The sequence below is a fragment of the Manis pentadactyla genome, chromosome 5 (assembly GCF_030020395.1).
Source record: "Manis pentadactyla isolate mManPen7 chromosome 5, mManPen7.hap1, whole genome shotgun sequence".
NCBI lineage: Eukaryota > Metazoa > Chordata > Mammalia > Pholidota > Manidae > Manis > Manis pentadactyla.
Genome location: NC_080023.1, coordinates 64412272 through 64437399, shown reverse-complemented (window position 1 = coordinate 64437399; position 25128 = coordinate 64412272). Strand labels below are relative to the sequence as shown.

At 39.5% G+C, this 25128-nt stretch overlaps 1 protein-coding gene across 2 annotated transcripts in view; it reads right to left on the bottom strand.

Annotated features, from left to right (window-relative positions):
- FRAS1 (Fraser extracellular matrix complex subunit 1) overlaps positions 1–25128 on the bottom strand; it is a 441866-nt gene that overhangs the window by 123136 nt on the left and 293602 nt on the right. Inside the window, exons 24-30 of one of the 2 annotated variants that reach the window (XM_057502364.1) lie at positions 24002–24142; positions 22913–23053; positions 21278–21418; positions 16408–16678; positions 12911–12995; positions 9917–10243; positions 1856–2009 (exon numbers count right to left, since the gene is read on the bottom strand). In XM_057502364.1, the coding sequence (XP_057358347.1) occupies positions 1856–2009; positions 9917–10243; positions 12911–12995; positions 16408–16678; positions 21278–21418; positions 22913–23053; positions 24002–24142 (1260 nt within the window). The remainder of the gene's footprint in view (positions 1–1855; positions 2010–9916; positions 10244–12910; positions 12996–16407; positions 16679–21277; positions 21419–22912; positions 23054–24001; positions 24143–25128) is intronic. The other variant, XM_036906452.2, reaches the window with a different exon arrangement.

Below are 25128 nucleotides of genomic sequence, written 5' to 3'. Positions count from 1 at the left end.
ATTAATTAATAACATTGTATCCATGTTAATTACCTAGTTTTGATCATTATTCTATGGTTATGTAAGATGTCAACATTGGGAGGAGCTAGATAAAAGGTACTAGAGAGATCTTTGTACTGTTTTTGCAACTTCTTGGTAAGTCTAAACTTACTTAAAAACAAAAAGTTAGAAAAATTTTTTGGCCTAACCTTTCAAAGAAACCTATGGCTCATGGGGATCTACTTGCCTTCCTTAAGGTCACATAGTATAATAAATGACACCCCAGGTAGACTGACTGTTGTATAATTACATCAATTCTTGAATAGATCATGCTTTTCAATGTCTTTGTGGATCTTGTAATTATTTTTAAATTGTACAAAAGTTAATTTTTCCTCACTACAGGAAATGCATAATTTTTAAAATCTGATAACCTAGAGAAAAAAGATTATTATTCATCTGTTATTTACCATGCCAAGAAAGTTTTTACATGTAATGAACATAAAAAGCAAATGAAAGTAAATACAAAAAGTAAAATATTTTATTTTCCGAGGACCTATTTGGTTCTCTTAAAAAACCTACCTGCCTGTTCTTTCATTTTTATAGCATTTTATTATTTCCTTACAGCTTTAATTCCTTCATTTCTGTCTTTAAATCATTTCAAATATGTTTATTTCACAGGTTTTATAAGATTGTTCCTTTATTTGAAATTTTTGGGATTTTAATTTTCTTGTTTGTTTTGGTTATGGTGCTATAGATTATTTCCTTATATGTTCTGTAATTCTGAATTCTGAACTAATCTTTTGTGGTTTTATCTGTGAGAATCCCATTTGGTCTGAAGGTGAGGTAGACATCCTACAACACTTTCTACTAGTTTCTGCAAAGAATCCAGGAAGTATCATTGACCTGAGATGAATTTTCATATTAATACCTCAGCTTTGGGGTTCTCAGACAATGTACCCAATATAACTTCATCCTGGATCTGCAGGATAAACAGGCCTGAGGTTCTGAATTCTCAGCAGACTTTTTCTGCTTTACTTTGAGCCCTGGGAAACCCAGGCAGATTTTTTGCCATCTCTGAGCCAGAGAGCTTCTTGTTTTTGATTTTGTCCCACTCATGGAAGGTCGGTCTTTCCAGAGTCCAGGTTTATGCAGGCTCTTAATTCCAACTTACTTTCTATCTCTGCAAGGGCATTAAATCCCAAGCCCCTAGGTCACTGAGACACACAGCACTCCTCTCAGAGAAGCTGTGCCATCAGCTCGGGCTCAGACTTGCTTTTGGTTCCTTCTTTGTTTCTGGCACCTGAAGATTTCTCTCTATTCTTGGGAGGTCAGCTATGAATGCTCCATATTTCTTGTCTTTTACACTGCATTTCTAGGTGGTGATGATGGGAAATTTTTCCAGGTATCATACTCTACTATCTTGCTGAAAGTGGAAGTAACAATGGGGATCTTGAAAAATGCTTTTATGTCAACTTTTTAAAAAAAGACAGCCTCATCAAGAAGTCTGGTGATGTTCTGGGAGGGATACAAGGTAGAGTTTGAGAGCCTGAGCTTTGAAATTAAACTGACATATGTTAACTATATATGCTAATATAAACTATATGTTAGCAAGATACTGCCTCTGTAAAATGAAGTTGTTTTAAAGCTTAAATTTTAGGTTTCATACATAGTGATGTTTACATTACTTAGCATACTACCTACTACATGTGTACAGAGTGATAGTTATTTTGATTATTCTGCTTTCAAATGTTACGTGTGAGGTATTAGAAACTGTCAAGTTCATTGAATCACAACCTGGCTGCATGGCATTGTACAAAAGTAAGTCCACAACAGTTGAATACAATGATAAAATCATGACAAAGGGAAAAAGAGTTACCGAATTGGGGGTGGTCCTGCGTAATTTTGTAGATGATTTCTGAGGCACTGGCACCTGGAGCTTCGGCCTGTAAGATTCTGTTGGTAATCTGCAGCATCCCCCCTTCTGGAACCCACACCATTGAATTAGCCACAAGCCGAAGACCCCCTTCATTCTAGAATAAGGAAAGAGTACAGAATTAATTCTAAGCAAAATAAGTAAATACTAGTCCTTAACAACATAAATTATCATATCCTACTGCTGCTAAAGATCATCCATAAGAGAGAGTTATAGCTTTAGAGCCACAGTTGAACTATGTCTATATATTACGTGTAGATATATGCATGTGTGTGTATGTACATATGTATGTATAACAAAAATATGGGCTAAGTAAAGACAGATTCCAGGCAGAGGGCCCAGCCTAAGCAAAGACAGGAGACAATGTACTGTGTGCTTAATAAAATATCCAAGAGTCTGGGCAAGTAGGGTTTAGGGAGCCAGGGGAGGGTGAATAAAAAGTAACTCTTAAGGTTGGCTCCTTTAGAAGGTAGGAGCTATGCTAAGAGTCTCAACATGTCTTTTAGGCACTATAAACATGAGTCTTCAGGGAAGGAAAGGGGGTGATCAGATCTGGGATTTAGAAGGCCTCCAGCAGCAAGAGATGGAAGGGAGTAGAGCTGGGATGAATCTGTGGCTGTAGAAACCATTTAATAAATTCTTGTAATGGCTTAGGTGGGAGAAGAGGAGAAGGTAATTGCAGTGGGAATGGATAGTTTGAAACTGATTCCAGAAACATTAAGAGGCCAAATTGACAGGCCTTGATGACTGATTGAAAGTGAAGACTTAGAAACAACAGATGGGAATAGCTGTCTGGAAGAAATCACCTATTTAGCACTCCTGAGAAGGCAACCATTTTAATTGCTAAAGCTAATGTCATTAAAAAGCATGACCACTCCTGATGTGCAAGGTGCACACCTCTTCCAAAGCCTCATAACTGACATTTTCCACAGAATGAAATCAGTGAGGCTGCCTGTGTTCAGTTTTCAGTTTGTTTTCACACCTTAAGAATCAGTAAATCTGATATTTTAAAATAGGGTGTTTCAGGAGGGGTGTTTTTCTAATTATTGCCATTACTTGCAACTACTATGCCAATAAAGGGAACAGAGCAAACAGCACTCCCAGGAGGGAAATATTCTGAACAGAAGACAACAGATATTCTTTTGCAGTCATTAGACAGGAGAGTGTTTACCCCTCTCAAGAGGTGGTCACAGCTATTTTCACCAGTCACCCAGAAACCAAGTCAAACAGAGCCCAGGAGAACAGCAGCCAGGACGCCTTCTATTGTGACTGGTGCTCAGGGACAAAAGCCCAGAGAACTTTCCCTCTTCGCAATTGATATACCATACTATTTACAAAGACATTGAAGTGTGCCAAGAAGTTTGCATGTTATCTACTAGAATTTTGGGAAAAGGTTCTATTAACTCCACCAGAGTTTTGTGTAACACTTGCACCCAGTGTCTTAAATGATAGAAATCTTCCTAACAGTAACAGCCTTATCAGGTTTGATTATGGTTACAGAGATCAGTCATACACCAGCAACCACCTTCTTGGACTGATGAGGAAATGTGCTTTTTCATATTCCAAGCAAGTTAGCCCTGCTTGCACATCCCGTGATGTATCTCACACTACATTTCTATCTTGACTATACTTTATCAATACGATCTCTGTAATTCCCATGTGGGTGCAAATTTTTAGGAGACGGTAAGTCAGTGGTCAGTCAAGCAACATCTGTAAGCTGACTATATGTCCAGAATCTCAGGCCCCACACCAGACCTTCTAAATCAGACCTTCTGAATTAGAATCAGCATTTTTCTTTTTCATTTTATATTTTTCAAGAAGTATACTTGACAAATGGTATATATTTAAGATATATAGCATGATGTTTTGATATTTGTTTACATTGTGAAATGATGATCACAATCAAGCTCATTAAGATATCTATTACTTCACATGGTTAACAATTTTTTTGTGGTGAAAACATGTAAAATGAACTCTCAGCAAATTTCAAGTATACAATACAGTATTAGGTGTAGTCACCATGCTGTGCATTAGACCTCCAGATATTATTCAACTGTTATTACTGAACATTTGTACCCTTTGACCAATGTCTCCTCATGTCCCCCACCCCAGCCCCTGAAAACCAATCACCCTATTCTGCCTTTATGAGTCCAACTTCTTCAGATTCCAAGCAAAAGTGAGATGATGCAGTATTTGTCTTTCTGTGTCTGGTGTATTTTACTTAGCATAAGGTCTTCTAGGCTCATCCTAGCTATCACAAATGGCAGGCTTCCCCTCTCTTAAGGGTAAAATAACATTCCACTGGAAAGACCGTGCTCTTTATACATTTATCCATCAACAGATACTTAGGTGTCTCCATATCTTCATTATTGTGAATAATGATACCGTAGACATGGAAGTGCAGATATCTCTTCAAGATACTGATTTCATTTCCTTTGGATATACACCCAGCAGTCGGATTGTTGGATCATATGATAGTTCTATTTTTAATTTTTTGATGAACGTCCATACTGTTTTCCATAATGGCTGTGCCAATTTACATTCCCACCAAGAGTGTATTAATGTTCTCTTTCCCCCACCCTCACCAACACTTGTTATCATTTGTCTTAATAATAGCCATTTTAACAGGTGGTGAGGTGATATTCCATGGTGGCTTTGATTTGCATTTCCCTGATAATTAGTGACATTTAGCTACTTTGCATGTACCTGTTGGCTATTAGTATGTCTTATTTTAAGAAACATCTATACAGGTCCTTGGCCTATTTTTTAATTGGATTATTATTGTTATTTTTGCCATTGAGTTGTTTGAATTCCTTATATATTTTAGATATTATCCATCAGATACATGGTTTCAAATATTTTCTTCCATTTGGTAGGGGGCCTTTTCATTTTGTGGATTGTTTCTTTGGCTGTGCAGCTTTTCAGTTTGATACATTTCTGCTTGTATTTTAAAAAGATACCCAAGAGCAGTGGAGTGATGCTGAGTTGGGGAAGCACAGACTATGAGAGAGAGAGAGTGATGGATCTAGAGTGGTCTTCCCCACTCCACAGATAGGCCTTTTGGAATATTTACATTTATAAATGGATAATACACATGCCTCTGTTTCTGAATTATTTGTTTACAGTACTTTCAAAGAAACAGACAACTGTGAATGATAAAGAAATATAATTCTTCTCCTTCATTATGATGAAGATGATTTTGTTGGTTGCTTTCTTTTGGGTGAGGTTCCAGGGAAGACTCAAGAGATGATTAGAAGGATATCTACCATCTTTTCTAGAGCTGAAGTGTCCAAAAAGCCAAACAAATTTTAACCTAATTTAATCAAAGCCCAATGGTTTTGACATTTTGCAATTTCTTTATTTTCCTATTTTTTTTTTCTGCACAATTGTGCATATATCCCTGTAAACTAAAGAAATTAGCTGTAATATCAGTTGAAAAATCTTTTGCCTAGTGGTGTTTTATTTTTCCCACAGGGTACCACATTAGAAGGCAATGAAATCTCAACAAGGGTTTATGGGGGCATAATTAAAATGGTGCTTTAAATTAAATAGTTCTGCTAAATCATTTCATAGGACAGTAGGCATACAGAAATGTTGGTAATAAAATGTAAGCATTATATATTGTATTACAAATAAAAATATTAATGTTGCAAATGAGACATAAGGACCAGAATCTTTATCACTTGGGAGGAAAAATCTCACAAACAAACTGAAAACTTCTCCCAAATTAAAGGTTGGGCTATAAATGATGGTGTACTCCAATGCCAGGCCAAAATATTCAAGATAAAAATTTTTTAAGCTTCATTAAATAGGAAGGGACTATAATTGGACATAACAGCAACCTAACATTTTATTTATTCTGTAAAAAAATCTACCTTAATTTGCAAAGGCTCATTTATACCACAGCCTTTAAAATTTAATCTTGTAGGACACTGTGGATTCTAGGGAAGGACAGTGTGGGATGGCACATATAGGTGGAACTTAGAATCTGTCTACCAGGATGAAGACTAATGGGAAGGTACTTGGACTGTTTTGTGTTTGTCAATGTGTACATGCGCCTCAGAAGCTTCGCTCCTTCAGGTCAAGAATGTGGAATCTTTTCTCCATGTAGAGCTCAACTGCTTTATAAATAACTAAATAATTTTTTTGTAACCAAAACCAATACATTTCCAGTTGATACTCTGAGCAATATATCTTACAGGAACACTAAAACTGAATAAACTAATCAAGTCCAGAAAAGCTGAAACTATGACTCATGGTGAGGATTTATTTATTTATGAAGTAGACGCACTCTTACTCAGACAAATACACGTTTTTTGCCATTGATATTTACAATTCTCACAAACATCCTTGCTTTCAAATTGTGCCCCAGTAAGACAACGAATAGGAGGACAGGTTTTTAAAAAAAGCTGAGGGACAGCACAAAGGCTTTTAGCCACACACAGGCCTTACCAAGGTCAAACAGCCAGAGAGGACTCTCAGTGATTGAATTTTCCAGCCAGTTCATAGCATGACACTTGGGGGCTTTTAACATCAAAGCATTACCCAGTTGCAGAAAATAACTGCTCCAATAACAACAAATGAGGTCAGAAAGGATCATCAGATTTATTGCCAAAGTGGAAAAAGCGGCATGATTTCCAGAGACACTTTAATTAAAGAAAAGAAGGTAATTCCTTGAAATCCCAGCAGTGGAGACAAACCCACCAATAAGCACGACTTTTCCCTGTCCACATTTTAGCCCTTATTAGATGCCAAACTGCTTTAACATCGTATCTCTTGAAGCCTTGGGTTGGTAATCCACCCAATTAATGAAAGCCTGTTCAGCAGAGCATTCTTTATTACCTCTTAATCTTTTTTATTTCATTTTACCTCTTCCCCCAGAACAGAACATGTTTCGATGCCAGTCCCGGGTCTCTTTTCTCCTCAGGGTCTCAGTATAAACCTGGATGGTGGCAGTCAGGTTTACTGGCTGCGAGGCCAAGGATAAAAGCAGAAGTTTGGGGGAAGTGATGTAGAACTTGAGAAATACGACTGGACCTGGCAGCTCCTACCCTCAGTCCCAGATGGTACCCTGAAGGTTTCTCATCTGACACAAGAGATCGATTCAAAGGCAGGAACATGGGCACAGCCTCACTCAAACTGCTGCACCACTATCTGTCCATCCAGCAAGGATGTGCTGAACTCCCGCAACGTGCCTGGCTCGAGGGAACACGACTGAATGAGCTACAGCTCTTGTAGAGCTGCCTTTTCCTGGCTCTCCCTCCCTTTCCACATGTCTTACCAGGTCGAGTTTGCCACTGAACAACATTGGGATTAATGTGTGCATCCATTCACTGGATTTAGACCTAAACTTATTAGCCATTCCATTTAAGCCACCAACTAGACATCAGTAATTGGCCTCACTCTAAATTTAATACACAGGTAACCTCAGGGTAAAGAGTTGGATGCCCTTCCTCAGAAAGGGAACCTACTGGAAGCCATTAACACTTGTGGCATTTTTTTCTTCCTGGGCTTCAATAGACTTAGGATTACAAATAGCTTCACTTGCACCAAGATGTGGAGAGTCCAGAGAGGGGATTCCAGGAGGCCTGGGGCCCAGACTGCTTGGATAGGACATTGAGAAAATGACTAAATTACTGCCTCCGTTCTGTTCATTAAGGGGATAAGAATATACATGACCAAACATTGAAAAATATGAGTGAGGATGAAAAAAGCTGGGTGGTGAAGTGTGAGGAGCCAGGATGCAGCTGAGGTGAAACCACAGCTTCAGCATGAAATACTTTCCTGATAAATAGACATTTTTAAACCTCTTTAAATGTCTTCAAACCTTTTTTTCAGTTTCCTCTTTTGGAAAATTGGAGACAATATTTGTATAAACATCTTAGATGATCATGAAGATCAAATGGAGCAATGCACATGAAGCATTAGTGCCCAATAAAGTTTAAAAACAAAAAAACACTTTTCACCCATAGACTTTTTTTTAGAAGAAATAAGATCATTTGTCCTTTATTCTAACCTTCTTCACCAAGATACTGTAAAGAGCAGCAGAATAGAAATGAGGAAAAGTACTTTGATTTCCTAAAAGGAAACATAATATATAGTTGTACAATGTTACCAGTACTATAGCGTCAGATTTCTTAGTTGTGCATCCGGATGGATGCTGGGGCTCTAGCCACTGGTTTCATCATCCTAATTCGCTGGCTCAGAAGCCATGAGCTCACCTGATGGACAGGTAAGCATAGCACTATAGGAGAAGGGGGAGTGAGCCGGGGAGGGACAGCCGTGGTAAACCCCAATACGACTCCAAGCTACAAGCACTACAAGGATTCTCAAATTCCGTGCTTATACCTTATCTATAAACTAAAATCCTATGTTGTTTGTTTTGTTTCAGTAGACAAAGCAGCTAAAATCCTAAAAATACTCTTCAACCTTGGGCCATACCACACAGAATGGCTGTGTAATACACTGAGCTGAGCTCCAAACATGGAGATTGAAACCACGATAGGAGAGGCGGCCATAAGGGCTGCACTAAATCCACTAACCGTCTTTGGAAAGAAACCAAGAAGAAAGGAAAGAAAACTTTCTGTGTCTGTCTAGACTTCATCTCTTCAGGATGAGACTACATCAAACCTCATCTCCCAGGGCGACTGCAAGAAGGTGATAATTAGGATTAGCTACAAGGTGGCTATCTGCCAACCCGACCTCACAATCAGCCTTCGCTGGCCTCCATCTATCTCATGCCACCATCACTGTTTTCAGCACTGAAAAGAATGAGATAATAGTCTGAGAAACTAGCTAGCATCCCATATGAAATTCAGCTGTTCCTTCACAAGGATCTATCGCAAACTTCGAGTGATCGTTGGTGATAAAGTGATAAAGTGATTTCTAAATTGTCCTCAGCAAATTAGTATCTATAGCTAGTCATTAATGACACTTCAGTAGGTACTGATATTTGGAAGGAAAAGTTCAAAAAAAAAATTTAATTCTCCCTATCTACAACCATGGGAAAGCCATTCTTGCTATAACCAAGAGCTTCTAGTGAAATATTATCAAGTAATTAATGGTTTTGAAAGTATTTTTCAGCAGATCTCTTTGATCTAATATGGGTTAGTCCAATATTTCCTCAAATGTGATAGATATACCATCACTAGTGACCAAAAACATTTATGTAGTACCTGAATGAAATTTTATAAAATGGTTATGTATTAATTTTAGTATTTTAGAAAAAAGCAAAATTCTACATCAAGCCCATGATTTCAGAAGTATTATTTATTAGGATGAGGCCACATTAAAAAAATAAGTTGACTCAAAATAATATTAAGTCAATAATAGGACAGGTGCTCAGAGATATGGTAAAAACATAGGGAGGTGACATGGGAATGGCTCAGGCCGAGAAACACTGCTCTTTACTGGGCTCCTAACCCTTAAGCCAAGGGTTCCTATGATTATTAGAAGCCAGAGTTCTCTCAACCTACCTCAGCTGGGCTAACAGAATGGCTGCATTCATGCTTTCTGTCCACTATGATAAGCTGACTATAAGCTTCACATTGCATGAGCTGTTTGAGAAGGACACATGAGAGAACAGGGGTGCACTTGACTCTTATAATCATGCTCAGGTAGAAGACAAAATGAGGAGTGGACAGTGAGGCATTTTTACAGAACTAAGTTAACATAAGGGTTCAAAACTTCCCTTTTATAGAGAACATGGAGACAGGCCTTTCCAATCAAGAATGCTCCTAACAACAACAAAAAAAGCCTAAGTGTGGACACCCCTGTAATAATAAAAAAAAGAATGCTCCTAACAAAATATATACTGCCCCCTAAGACTGAGCAATGTATTCTATTACTCTGTGAATGTCCTAAGTATCTCCATAATAGGTGCTTAATACATGTTTGAATAAATAACTATCCATATATAACTTTATGAATATGAAAAAAATAACATCATCGACAAAACTTCACATTTAGGTGCAAGGACATTGTAGCTCTAGGAATGACACCTACCTTGGGCACAGTCTTCACATGGAACAGTATATTTTGGAAGGAGTGTCCATCACTGGCCTGCAAGACCGCAACATCAAACGTGCTATCTGAGCCATCATGCGCGTAGTGGAGAAGGCCCCTGGAGAGTTCATCCAGTCGGAACTGATAGACAGGGGTTGCAGGGGACTGAAGGGTTTGGAGCAACTGGCCATGAAGGGGAGGACTGAGCACTTCAATGACTACATCCTGTGGGTTGTCATTATCTCGGATGTCAAGCAGCTGGGTGGTGATGGTGCTCCTCTCTCCTCGGCTAATACGGAGGCCCTCATTTCTCAGCACATAGGGGGCCTGTGGAGTTGAAGGGAAGCAGGAGAAGAGTCATTTTGCAAGAAAAGAGAACAACTCAGTGGACCAGATGGGGCTGCATACAACCTGATCCATACTTCAATGCTTTTCAAGGAACTCTAGATGTCCCAACAGAGTGTCAAATTATTGGATCATGCCAGTACTTGTCAAAGATGTGGTCAATCCTAGTAACTGCAGCAAAGGAGTTACTTCACACCCGTGATTCTGAAGTTCCTCAAGCCACTTCAAGACCATAGTAATCACCAGAAGCAACTGAGGTGAGCTGCTTGCTTCTAAACCTCTCGAAGTCTCTGCTGTCTTGATGTACACTACATCCCCTGCATTGTAACTGACATTAGCTTAGTGTCAGGGAACCCAATCAGGTGTCTGCATTTGAGCGGGACTCATCAGGAGCAGGGAGCTTTTACACTTGGGCTGGCGGTCGAGCACTTCACGGCAGGCTAGGCTGCAGCGCGCTGGCGGAGAAAGCTACTGCTACACTCTGAATGCGTGCTATTTCTCGGATGTGCAGTTTCTGGTTCCTCCCAGCAATTTTCTTCACCCATCTCATCCATATCTTGAAGGGGCTCACCCCAACGCAGATTATAAAGCCTGATAAGATCATGGTCTGAGTAAGGCTACCAGCTGGTTAATTCATCTGGCAAGTTTCAATATGCTTTCCTTAGGATTATTAGGTTTCCTCCAACCAAGTTGAGTAAGCAGATAAAATTTTTCTTTCATACAGATGAAAGTTAATGAACCACAAAAGAAAAAAAAATTCACCAAAAAAATCAAGGCCAGAAGCCAAAGGAAACATTATCTTGGTATTTTTGTCTCTTTTGAAGTTGAACCATCTAGGATTTTCTCAGGACATTGCTTTGTTTAACCCAGATTCCTTTTATAACTACCCTTCTTGGCCTCCTGGAAATTTCAATATCTATGAAAGTAATCTCTAATTAATGCATCATTATAATAATCACATAGTAGGAAACCATATCATAGCTACTCCTCAGAATTCCCAGTGAGAATTCAAAAGCTATGATTCTATACCTGGGAATGAACAGCCCCTTAGATTCTGAAAGAGGAGAGGCCAAAGGGATGTCAAATCCGTATGTGAAAAAAATAAAATTAATTTACATGGGAAAAATGTCAGGGAGGCTCATGAAATATCACAGAAATGTGAGAAAACAAAAATAAGTTAAAATTCATTTCTAAGATTCTGTTTTAAAAAAGTTACAAAGATAAAAGTTCGTCATTATCATAAATGAAATAAAAATGTGTCCTCAATGCCTATCACTTGATTTGGAGAAAACGAACAAAAATCATGGAACCACGGGAACTCACCACCTCATACAAGGAAGTCACCTGCCAATACACACCCTCAATCTTCTATTCAGCTACTTAGCGTAACTATGTTAGCATGGACAAAAAGAACAGAACAAAACTTCTGAACTTAAGTACTGAGAAACATCTAAGCCAGTGAGTTCTGAGACTTGATGTAGCCTTCTGGCCCATAATTACAGAGATCACATGTTTTAGCTTTAATTAAAACAAAATTCATATTCTTAGCTCAACCCTGAGGTCAAAAAACTTGGGACCAATTTCTAATCATTCCTCAACCTTAGTCACCCCTGAAGTAAGAATTTCATTAAGACCTGATCTGGGCTGGGAATACTATCTGGCAGCCACTTCTGGTTCAGGGTTCCACAGTCCATGATCTTTGTATTTGGGGACCAAAAATATTAAAATATCAGTTTAAAACAATGATCTCATGTCCTTCTTTGACTCATGATGAGCACTCCTGAGATCTGGATATTTAGGTAGTCTTGCTTCTCTATACTGATATCTCATTCTCTTGCTGTTCACGACTTCCAAATATGCCTATCTTCCTACTCTGCACCCTTCAGCTATTCAATCCCTCCAGCCCAGTTGCTCAGAACACCTACTGCTACATGTATTCTGGACACATAAGGACAACTTGACTGAGATGAGTGATGCAAGCTGAAGAGCCATCACACTGAGTTTTACAGCACCTACCATGATTTCCTCAGACTTAGGTTTGGCTAAGGATGGCCACACTGCTGCCTCATAAGTAGGCCCTCTAACTACAGAGTTCAGTGTAGGCTGCACACATGTTAGATAGGCAGAAGTAGCCAAACATAATTCCATATCCCTGAGACAGAAATATTTAGACAAAACAAACTTGTTTATCTAAGAAGAGGGAAGTCTTAACAACTGGAACAGCTTCAAATTATTCTGCAGGGCCAGTATCAGATCCAGTATAGTAAGCAAGGTGCCATAATATAACAGCCAAGAGCACAGACTCTGTAGCCAAATTCACTGGGCACAAACCTTGGCTCTCTATTTATCATCTATGTCACCACAGACAAGTTACTTAACCTTGCTGTGACTCAGTTTCCTCCTCTGTACACTGGGTATAACACTACTTCGCAGGCTGGCTGGGGACTAGATGAGAAACACTGGACGGGCACCACAGACGTGTTAATGACTGTTCCTGTTGTCACTACCCACAAGTACTGAAAATCATGCCAGGAACTGAGACAAAATTAATTTAGCTCAATCATTTTTTGCTAAAGCTACAAGAACCCTTGATTTGTGCTCGAGAATTAGTAGGCATGTGAAATACTAATTGCGTGGCACTTCTATTACCTGTGTTGAAAATGCTTGTATGTTGATCAGCTGTGGCTCAGAGAAGAATTGCTGGTCACTAACTTTCAGGAAAAAGTAACCTTTCCTAAAAGAAGTCCCCAAGAAAGGAATAAGAAAATAGAATCATTAGTCTGTAGGAAAACAAGAATTAAAAATATTTCCAGGTTAAGCGCTTGTAAGAATTTAGATCAAACCACTACAGTAACATTATTCAGACTGTAAATAAAAATGACCAGATAAAGATGAACATAGTGAGATACCAGTAAAATAATTTTTGTGCATTCTTCCATCTCATTATAGTATAATTATGTGAACTTTTTTCTTTTATTTTTCTAGATTGAATATATAAAAGATTGAAAAATCAGTTATGGTCTAAGACAAGTAATATATTGAGGGTTAATGGTTAAATTGGAGAATGAAAGGAAACTTCCCTGCAAACCCTCTGCCCAACTCATGTGAGTGCCCTCCATAATGGTTGTATTACATGTCTGTATCTACCTGCCCTCACCCCCCAGCCCCAGTCATATACACAGACATGACATTTAGTGTGAACTGCACTAGGGACAGAAGGCTTACTATTCCCTGGAAATCTGGAAAACTGGTTTGAGAGTTCCCATTTGACTATAGGGGAACCACAGCCTACCACGTCGGTGAGAATGGGGAGCAAGCCTATCTGTAAGAGAAAGGTAAAGGGAGCCTTGAGCGAAGAGACAGAGAGACAAGGGGGAGAATGGAGTGCTGCTTCCCACTCCTGGCCCTAGCTTCTCGGCTTGCCTTGCAAGCCCAGTTACCCTTGATGTGTTTGAGATCTGAGCCATACCTGCAATGTTATTAATAAGCCTTACAATTTTGCTCACTCTAGCTCAAGCTGACTTCCATTACTTGCAACCAGGAAGCCCTAATTAGCAGATGAATCTAAGGCTCACTCTTTGCTGTGGCTTTTACATCCTGTAAAACATGTTGTTCTAGCAGCTTCTGAAGTTACCAGAAGGGAGGGTAGGAGTTGCTCACCTTCAAAGCCAAACCAAGCTCAGAGCTCACTGCGGGCTGGTAAGACGAGTGACTAATGAATTATGAGAGGTTCTGAATACTGGTCAACTACAGGGGCCATGTTTTCAAGGTTCTTTAAAAGGTATTCTTGGAACTAACTACTGATATATTGAAGAATGTAGTTGTATCTTAAAAATATGGCAAAAGCCAGAAGCAAAAGATTAAATACTGTATGATTGTATTCCCATAACATTTTAGAAAGAGCAAAACTGTAAGGGTAAAAAACTGACCAGTGGTTGCCAGGGGCTGAGGGGAAGGGAGTGGTTGTAAAAAGGAGATTTTGGGGATGATGGAACTGTTTTATATCTAGATTGTGGCTGTGATTTTAAGAATACAAGACTGTATGCATTTGTTATACTCATAGAACAACATATATTTAAAATGGGGAATTTTATGGACTGCTAATTATATCTCAACGATATGTTTTTTTTAAGGTATTTTTGTCTTTCCTCCCATTTCATCCTCTCCTTCATTTTCTGCCCCATTTAAATCCTGCCCCTTTCCACTCCCACCTCCAGACTTCAAGAAAATGCAGTTGATGGAAGCAATAAAATGAAGAAAGAAGGGGTAGCTACTCCCAACTGACAGGGGAAAAATGATTTTTGGTGACACTGAGGTTCCAATAACTGTTCAGCATCTCAGTGCCAACTTCTCATGGCTACCAGGACTATATTTACTGGTTGTCTTGTACTCCACAGAGGCATACTGACCCCCAAGGAATCCAGTCCTGAAGAATCATGGTCAGTGTTTTCATGAGGAAAAACAAAACCACAAACCTATGTGGCACTCGCCCCTTTTGCTTTTCTAACATTCCAAGACAGTTAATTTCCCTTTTTCATGAGTTTCTAACTACCTTGTTTTACTATTCTCATTCTTTCTTTTGTTTAAATTTTTACATGAGGAAAATCCAACACCAAACTGGGCACCAAGACATAAAAAGCGGACTGAGAGAATCCCCTGTGAAATGGTAGCCCCATTGAGGGCTGCAAAGCTGACTCTGGAAAAAAACAGGTGGTGAGAAATTAAAGGGCTTAATAGACAAGACAGTTAACCTTGGTTGTCTACAGAGCTTTATATACCTTACACATTTTTCACAAGTATTTCAAGGCAAATGATTACAGGTACGGAGCTGTGTGTGTGTAATATAAAGCCACTGTACTTGAGGCAGAATGAATGCAGGGGATGGAACACACCCTTGAAGAGTGATTCTATGGTGTCAGACACCAGAGTGTGAAGTGCCATCACCGTGGCAACATTTCTCTATGCAATGATCTTTGGCCCCTCAAGGATGGAAGCATGCCAATTATTTGTAGTATTAACCAGGAGGCAGAAATCATAGTTGCTAAAGGCCTGTGCCTTGGAATCAGAGAGCCTGGCACTGGCATCTCAGCTCTGCACCCACAGGCTGTGAGGCCTTGGGCAAGACTACTTATCACTCTCAAGGCCTCAATTTCTCTATCTGTAGTCTGGCAACATGAATAAACATAATTCACATAAAGTGCTTAACACAATACCTGGGTCATGGTTGGCACTCAGTAAACATTAGTTGTTCCTGTTCCTATGAGATGGTCTAAGGTTACTAGATCACCAGCTCTGAACTACAATGGGGATAACTGTAGTTCACCATCTACTTTTCTACCCACCTGTCTCCCAAATCTCTCAAGATTAGTGGTGACAGTAGAAGATATTCACTGTGTCCTTATCACTGTCCCGTGGGTTTCAATTCTTGGTTTACATATATAGTTTACTCTGAATTATCTGCACTAATGAAACAGAACAGGGTGAAGGATAATCCAGGAGGCTAATCTTTAGGGTACATCCTCTAATTGCTGTTTAGTAGGTTTACTCTGCTAATTATATGGCTTTATTTGCTTGGGTTGGTGTTAACACCCAACTGCATCCCTGAAGTGCATGTCAGCTGGGGTGGAAAAGACAGCCAAAACTGTATGCTAGGCATCAGAGGAAAATTGGCGCAGGACTAAAAATTAACCACACTTAATCCCATAAACTGGATAATAAAAAGTTAACTGCAACTCCTTCCTTCCAACTCTGAAATTCTAGGAACCATACAACACCTTGCAAAGTATGTACTCCATCTCTAGTCATCCCCACTCCCAATAAATTACCCTAATGTTGAAGAAGCAGCTGTAGCATCTGGGTAGGTAACTGGTTTTGTTTCTGCTGGGCTTAGAAGTTGGGTAATTGTACTAGGAACTTTTCTGTCACATCAGAGAATTACCCATAATTATGTGACAAAATGAAAATGTCCCTAACAAAATCACACGCTCTAAGCAATCACAGTGAAGTGATGACAGGCAGCTGAAAGCATTTGGTATTTGTGGAGTACCGATCTTCCCCAGAGACAAGGGACAGCTATGGAGAAGTGGGAGGGGGCACAGAGCACTGACGGAAGGAGGGAGGAGGAAAACAGCAGAACACCGAGTCACCTGGGTTTTTCTTTGCTGTGCACAAAACGCACTTTTTTCTCATTTACATCTTTCCAGCTAAAACGGCCTGCCTTGTCGAGCTGAACCTCTTTTCCATCCTTTGAGAGCACTAGCTGACCATTGGTGGGAGTGCTCACAACGTGAAACAGAAGCTCGTCAACCCTGCCGTCCTGGTCATGGACGTTCAGGAGGGAAAAATCCAGGGGCTTCATTGAACCGATGGCAAGAGTGAGGGAACCATTCACATGAAGACTGGGAGTGTGTATTTTGTCTGAAAAACACATGAATCCGAAGGTCATACTTAGTACATTCATGAATTAGATTTTTTTTTTTTTAAAGAAATAGGCTTGTAATGTTCATTCAGAGCTGCAATGATTAGACTCTAGGCTACTGTACACATAAGCCTCATAATCCAGTGGTTCTCACCTTGGATGCACATGAGAATAACAGGATCTCAATGTTAAACCACAAAACTCCTAGAAAAAAAATATAGGAGACCTTTGTGATCTTGAATTAGCCAGTACCTTCTTAGGTATGACACAAAAAGCATAAGTAAAAAGAGAAAAAATAGATAAGCTGGATGTAATTAAAATTAAAAACTTTCACATTCCAAAGGACACCAGCAAAAAAGTGAAAAGACAATCTTCAGAATGAAAGAAAATATGTGCAAATCACATATCTAAAAAGGGACTTGTATCCAAAATATAAAAAGGACTCTTAACAGCTCAGTAAAAGATAAATAACACAATTCAAAAACAGGCAAAAAATTTGAATAGACATTTCTCCAAACAAGATATACAAAAAGCCAATAAGCATATGAAAAGGTGCTCAACATTGTTAGTCATCAGGGACATGCAAATCAAAACCACTATGTGATACCACTTCCCACCCAGTAAGAACGATAAGAAGTATTCCTGAGGATGTGGTAAAATTGGAAACCTCATACATTGTTGGTGGGAATGTAAAATGGTACAGTTGCTTGGGAAAGCAATCTGATGGTTACTCAAATAATTAAACATAGAGCTACCATATGACCCAGCAATTCTACTCTTAGACATATATCCGAGAAATGAAAACATATGTCCACACAAATTTATACACAAATAGTCACAACAATGTTATTCTTAATAGCCAAAAAGTGGAAACCACCCAAATGTCTATCAACTGATGAATGAGTAAACGAGTTGTGGTACACCTATACAATGGAATATTATTCAACCATAAAAAGAAGTGATGTACTGACATGTGTTCCATGGAGAAACCTTGACAATACCATGCCAGGTGAAAGAAACCAGACCTAAAAGGCCACATACTGTGTGATTACACTTATTAAATGGCACTAAAACAGGCACAAATATTAGAATAGGCAAATCTATACAGAGAGAAAGTAGATTAATAGTTGCCAGGGGCTGGGGTAGGAGACAGTGGGGAGAGACTGTAATAGTTTTTGGATTTCTTTTTAGGGTGATTAAATGACCTATAATTAGATTAGCTGTGATGGTTGCATAACTTTATGAATATGCTAAAAAACACTGAATTGTATACTTTAAAGGGTGAATTCTATGGAATATGAATTATATCTCAACAATAATAACAATAAAGAATCATATAGGGATCTTTTAAAACAGTACTGACACTTGGGTTCCACCATCAGAGACTCTGACTTAGCTGTTTTACAGCAGGACCTCAGTGATTTTACAAACACCTCAGGTAATCCTAAGGGGCTGCCAGATTTGAGAACTACAGTCCTATCCTAATACATCAATCACATCTGACCATCAGACCAAGGGGAAGAAATGAGGCAAGGGTCTGATACGATTTGCTAGAACAGTACCAGTTAATCTATAATGAAGTAGGATTATCAGTGGCTTCTCTTCAGACTTCACATGAAATACATACACTGTGTTTTAAAATTTTACTATCTCTGTGCACAGTTAACATCTCATGGATGAAGTAGGATTTCTGGCCATGATATGGAATCATCTCATCGCCAGCAAGTTGTTTGGCCTGGACTTAATTGGTAGTGTTCCCTTTTACAAGTAGATCAGACAAGACAATTTGGGAATGCCAAGTTTCAGGGGGACTAATACTACTGTAAGATTACTCTAATGAAAGTGGAATTCATTTTCACAAGCTAACTTATATTCTGTCCCAAGAAGAGGAAGCTGACTCTCAAGTACTTGGAGTTTACAGAAGGATCTCAATGAAATAGACCAAAGATATTTTTCCCCATGGCAAGTTTTAATAACTTTAGAGGTCAGAAATATAGAATCAGGAAATATGATTGAAAAAGTGATATTTTTAAAAATGCAGGTGTTAAAATATGCCTCATGTAATTGATGAAGGACACTCAAAAGCCAGGGAATACTCATCTATAACTCTCAAGCTTCATTCACCTATAAAACTTTAGGGGTTCAATATTAAGAATGAATTTAAATTTGATTCTCTTTGTTGTTTAAGAAGTGTCCATTGATGTGTTGGATAAGATCAGCAACAGTTCCTTAACCTGGTACCTCATTTTAAATCACAAACAGTAGCTTGAAATCCATTGCTTTAAATGTGTGGCTGTAATGGGACAGGCTCATCACAGTACCCGTTATTTATTTGTAATTTATCTCCAGTGTATTCATAAAGGATGCACCATTGAACCTTGGCATAATTAGCTCTGCAAGTTACAAATATAAATAAATTATATGTATAAGTATCTATATAATTTTCTACAACATGGCTATACTTCAGGAACATAACCAAGTTTTATACCACATTTCTGATCTGACTGTTGTGACTTCCAAAGCACATGTTGCTCCAAGGAGGTGAACCTGTACTCTGAAAACTAAAAGACAATAACAAAAGAAACTGAAGAAGACACAAATAAATGGAGAATCTATCCAATGATCCTGGATAGGAAAAATTAATATTGTCAAAATGGCCATCTTGCCCAAAACAACTTACATATTCAGTGCAATCCACATCAAAATACCAATCGCATTTTTCAATGAACTAGATCAAGTAATCCTAAAATTCATATAGAACCAAAACAGAAACCCAGAATAACCAAAGCAATCTTGAGAAAGAAGAACGATGCTGCGGGTATCCTGCTCCTTGACTTCAAGCTATACTACAAAGCTATAGCGATCAAAACAGTATGGTGCTGGAACAAGTACAGACCCATAGGTCAACGGAATAGAATAGAGAGCAGATATAAACCCAGGTATATATGGTCGATCAATAAATGATAGAAGAGTCATGAATATACAACAGGGAAAAGAGAGTCTCTTCAATAACTGGATTTGGGAAAACTAGACAGCCACATGCAAGAGAATGAAACTGGATTACTATCTAACATCATACACAAAAGTAAATTCTAAATGGATTAAAGACCAAATATAAGACATGAAACCATAAAACTCTTAGAAGCAAACATGAGCAAAAATCTATCGAGCACAAGCATGAGCAATTTTTTCTGAACACATCTTCCCAGGCAAAGGAAACAAAATAAAAAATGAACAAGTGGAACTACATCAAACTAAAAAGCCTCTGCACAGCAAAGGACACCATCAGTAGAACAAAAAGACAACCTACAGTATGGGAGAATATATTTGTAAATGATTTATCTGACAAGGAGGCTTAACATCAAAATATATGAAGAACTCATACACCTCAACATCAAAAAAAAAACAAATAACCCAATTAAAAAATGAGTGGAATACCCAAACAGACATTTTTCCAAAGAAGAAATACAGATGGCCAACAGGCACATGAAAAGATGCTCCACATCAGTAATTATCATGGAAATGCAAATCAAAACCACAATGAGATATCACCTTACACAGTCAGAATGGCCACTATCCAAAAGACAAGATATAGCAAGTGTTGACAAGGATGTGGAGAAAAGGGAAAACCTTCTACACTGTTGGTGGGAATGTAAAGTGGTGCAGCCATTATGGAAAACAGTATGGAGGTTCCTCAAAAAATATATAGAACATATAGAAATACCACATGATCCAGTAATCTCATTTCTAGGAATTTACCTAAAGAAACAAAATCTCTTATTTGAAAAGATACATGCACCCCTATGTTTACTACTGCATTATTTACAATAGCCAATATATGGAAGCAACCAGAATGTCCATCAGTAGCTGAATGGATAAGGAAAATATGGTACACATACACAATGGAATATTATTTGGCCATAAAAAAGAAAGAAATGCTGACATTTGGAACAACATAGATAGACCTAGATGGTATTATGTGAAGTGAAATAAGCCAGGCAAAGGAAGACAAATACCATATGATTTCACTTATATGTGGAATCTCAAAACAAAATAAAATGAACAAAACAGTAGTAACTCATAGATACTGAGAAATGACTGGTGGTTACCACAGGATGGGCTGGGGTGGGGGTGGGTAGGTGAGGAGGATAAAGAGGCACAAAACCTCAATCATAATATAAGTTGGTCATGGGGATGAAAGTACAGCATAGAGATATAGTCAATAGCTCTGTAACATCTTTCTATGTTGACAGATAGTAACTATACTAGTTGGGGTGAGGATTTAATAATACATGTAACTGCTGAATCACTGTGTTGGGCACTTGAAACCAGTATAATATTGTGTATCAACTATACTTCAATAAAAATTAAATTAAAAAAAAGTACAAGTTGCTTTTTCCCTTCCAAAGATCTCAGAAGTTGTTTTCCCAGATTTCTGTGTTCTATAAACAGTCCCTATTCCTCAGCAGCAGCAGAGGTTTCCCCAGGATAGGACTCCCACATTTCACACCACACAAACCAATTGTATCTGCAGGCTCAGCCTGTGCACAAAGAAACTGCAGGTGAATTCACCAGACCACCAGAGAAGAAGCACTTACCAGCACATGTTTCATTGGAGGAGTGGACAGAGAAGCCGGGAACACAGCTGGAAATGCAAAGGCCATTCTTCAGAAGGAACCCACGGTCACAGAGGTGACACTGGTCCCAGTGGCTGCACTGCGAGCACGCCTGAGGGCAGGCTATCAAAGAGAGGACACACCGACTAAGGCACACAAAGGCACAGACACCCGGAGGGTCCCCAGTAACAGAGGAATGAGGAGGGAGAACATACCCACGTGACCCCCAACTGCAGCAAGAGAGAACCCCACAGAATTTCACAGGGAGCAGATCCACCCTCGAAGAGAAGTGAACAGAGAGGGGCACTCTCGCTCTACATGCTGTGATCTGAAAATGTTGCACAGAACTGGAGTGTTTAAAAAGTTAACCGTGTTGGCTTCTAAGGGAAGCAGTGTATACTGATTAAGAGCAAAGGTCCTTTCTGAGACCATTCCTCCTCTACCACCTACCAGCTGTCGACCTTGGGCAAATTCCTTCAACAATCTGTGCTGCAATTTTCTCATCTTAAAAATGCAGATACTAATGGCACCTAATGCAAATCATTGCTCAGAGGACTGCACATGTTATAGTGTGTGAAGTGAATAGAACAGTGCTTGGCACAACAAAAGGGCTCAACGGCTCCACACTATCACTGTTACTCCTATTGTTATTAATTTTAAAATTATTATTATTATTATTTTAAATGCACAAGCAGAACAAACTATTTAAATGACCATAGGATCATTTCTTTGGGTCAAGCTAATAATCTTCTATAAATTGAGTGTTCACTGCCTAATTTTTCTGCTTCCTTTGTTGAGATTTTGTTATAGGGAGGCAGCACAGTACAGTTTAAAGGCCCCTGGATTGGAATTAGAAATCTGGGGTTTAAAACTGGTTCTGTGTTGCCCTCGTTAATACTTTCAAGCCTCTTTTTTTTTTCTGTTCACTTGTAAAACAGGACTCATAATGTCTGCTATATCTTAGCAAGTCATTGTGAACATTAAACAAGATAATGCAGAAAGAGAATTAGGTGAAATGTAAATGCTTTGCCTGTGTAATGGCATTATTATTAAATATCAGGTATTCTCTAAAGTGGGGCACCAAGTTTTGATAGAAATGATGAAAACTGAGGAAACTTGTGGATTATTTAATGGACAATGAGATTAAGACTTTGGATTTAGCTTTAGTTTAACAATAAAAGTTCAGTGTGTCTTACTAAGTTGTCCCCAGAAAGCCTACTCTTCAAGAATATTATGCCAATATCAGGGTGACCAGTAGTTTAGTCTACACACTTAAAATTCTGTGCCCGTATCTACAGGACTGATCCACTCTTAATGGATACCTCACCTTAGTTCAATGTAAGTCTTATGTTCCATAAAATAATTGACTTTGTTTCCATAAAGACCGTTAGGGACAATATTGACTTGTGCAACAGAATTATTGGCCTGCACTTCTAAATTCTATTTACCCAGCAATTGGCAGATGTGCATGGGAAGCTATCAATTACTTAGGCCAAGCTCCCTGGGTTTGCATTCTGCTTCTAATTCAGATTCTCCCTGGTGACCTGAGAATTAGCACATAGGATTTACTTACTGCTTTAATTTTTTCCAAAGAACTCAGCACTGGCTCCAAGTTACCTGTGCATTTGTGACTTGCATGATCTGCAAAGTACCCCTTCCCACACTCCTGGACACACCGGGCTTCCAAGAGGAGAAATGGCTCTTCACAGCGAGCGCACTCATGGGGACCTTGGCACTGGAGACAGTGGCTGTTGCAGCCTGAAAGACAAAAGTCCAGTCCACAGGGATGTGAGTGGCTCCTGGCCCACATGGTGAGGCAACATTAGATGCCAAGCAGCAATACAAGCTGGCGTGCTGGGCAAAGCAGAAGGCTAGCAGCCAAGGAGCCAGGCTTCTGGTGTGGCTGCCGTACTTACCAGCTAGGTGATTTAGGATTCGAGACTCAACTTCTTTGAGCCTCAGTGCTCTCTCCTATAAAATGGGAGTGGACATACTATCCTACCTGGCTCCCTGGGTAAAGATCAAATTAAATAATGAAAAGATAAGGCAAGCTGGAAATGGGTATTAGCTGTTATCATTATTATTAAATTGTCCTTGGCTCTCTGTACAGCTTCACCAAGGTGTCAGTCTTTCCTGACTCACCCAGTCAGTTACCAGCATATCCTAAGAATGCTCCCAGGAATGCTGTCTGTGCACTTCAGGTGGGTATTTCAGGGTCTGAAGATTTTGTGGTATTAAATCAAGGCTGAAAGGGGAACTGAGACCAAGAAAGGAACTGCTGAGATATCAGGTATATGCAAGGTTGTGGGGGCATATACTGGAACAATATGGTCTTTCCATGTACTCAAATGACCAGAGCCCACAAACCTCCCCATCTGGAACATTTAAGGAAATCCAAAAGCTTAAGAAATCCAAATGTTTAATGTTCAATGTTTAAGGAAATCCAAATGTACTGGTCAAAACATACTTCTTTGCATGGCTGCCATATACCCACAAGATTCCCATACTGACCGCAAATGTTGTACTTGAGCATGGGAGAAGGAAAGGGGATATTCTCATTATAACAAAGAAATGCTCTTCAGACAGAAACCAGGAATTAGATAAAAAGCCAGAAGAGAAACTTGCCACAAGTTCCTTCTCAGAACAGTAAAAATCAGAGGAGGCTGATGCATGGGTGAGCACAGAGCAGAGGCTCCAGCCACTTACTTTTGCAGAAGCCCAGGTCCCTGTAAAACGATGGTGAGCACTGCTCCACACAGGCACCATCCTGGAGAAGGTAGCCATCCATGCACTGCAGGCAGTCTGTCCTCAGAGGCCCGCTGCATGCATTGCAACTCCAGTCACACTCTAGAAAGAAAGTCTACATTAGATCACCTTTCTTCCTGTCCATCCTCAGTCCCAGAGACTCATTTATGAGGACACTGACTGCAGCTGCAAGGGGTAAAGTGAGGCTAACATAAGAGATGTCAGATTAAGTGAGCTCTTAATGAGGTTTCTGCTTGTAGTAGTCTGAACACCTCCCTGAGGTTTAGTGTTTCCTAATTAGGTTAGACACGGCATGTACAAGAGTCCCTCCATGCTCGTGCAGAGCCTGCTTGTCATTGGGGCTGCCAGGGAGGCAGATCAATTTGATCTCCCATGTGCTGCAGACTTCTTTATACTTGTGCTACGGTGTCTTCATGCAAAGCCTACTACAGGGAGTGGCCAATCTGCTTCCACCAACCTAATCTGGACCTCTTCCAGATGCTCCACAGGTGGCAGGATATCAGAGACTCAACTAAGAGTTCATCTGCTGCCTCCACTGACACCAGCTGCATGAAGCTACCTCTCAAACACTGGGGGTTGACCAGCATGACAGCAAGAACCAGTGATGCTAGAAGTTAATGGGACTAAAGGAGCTGTTCAGAAAGAAAGGGCTTACTGAAATAACTGAAGACCTCATTTAGAGCAGTAGAGCGGACTCATTTACCTGGAGCTTCACCCACCAAGCACGCACAGGATGCACAGCCCTGGATGGTGCGCATCACATGGGCAGACCCTGTCTTCCAGGAATTTATGTTCTCATGGGTTCCAACCTTTGATGTACAGCCAAATAATCCAGGGAGATCATCAGAAATACAGTTTATCAGGGTCAACAGGGGAAGTATTGAGTCAGTCTCAAGCACTGAGGCACAGGAACCCAATGGTTCTGCTACTGTTGTTTTGTTATTATTAGAGTTGTTACTGGCACAGTCAGAAAACTCCTGTTTGCAAGGCAAAGTTCTAGCTGGCAGGTCTGCCCTTCATGCATGGGCAATGGACAAGGGGGCATGGTGAAGCACTCAGGTTTTGAA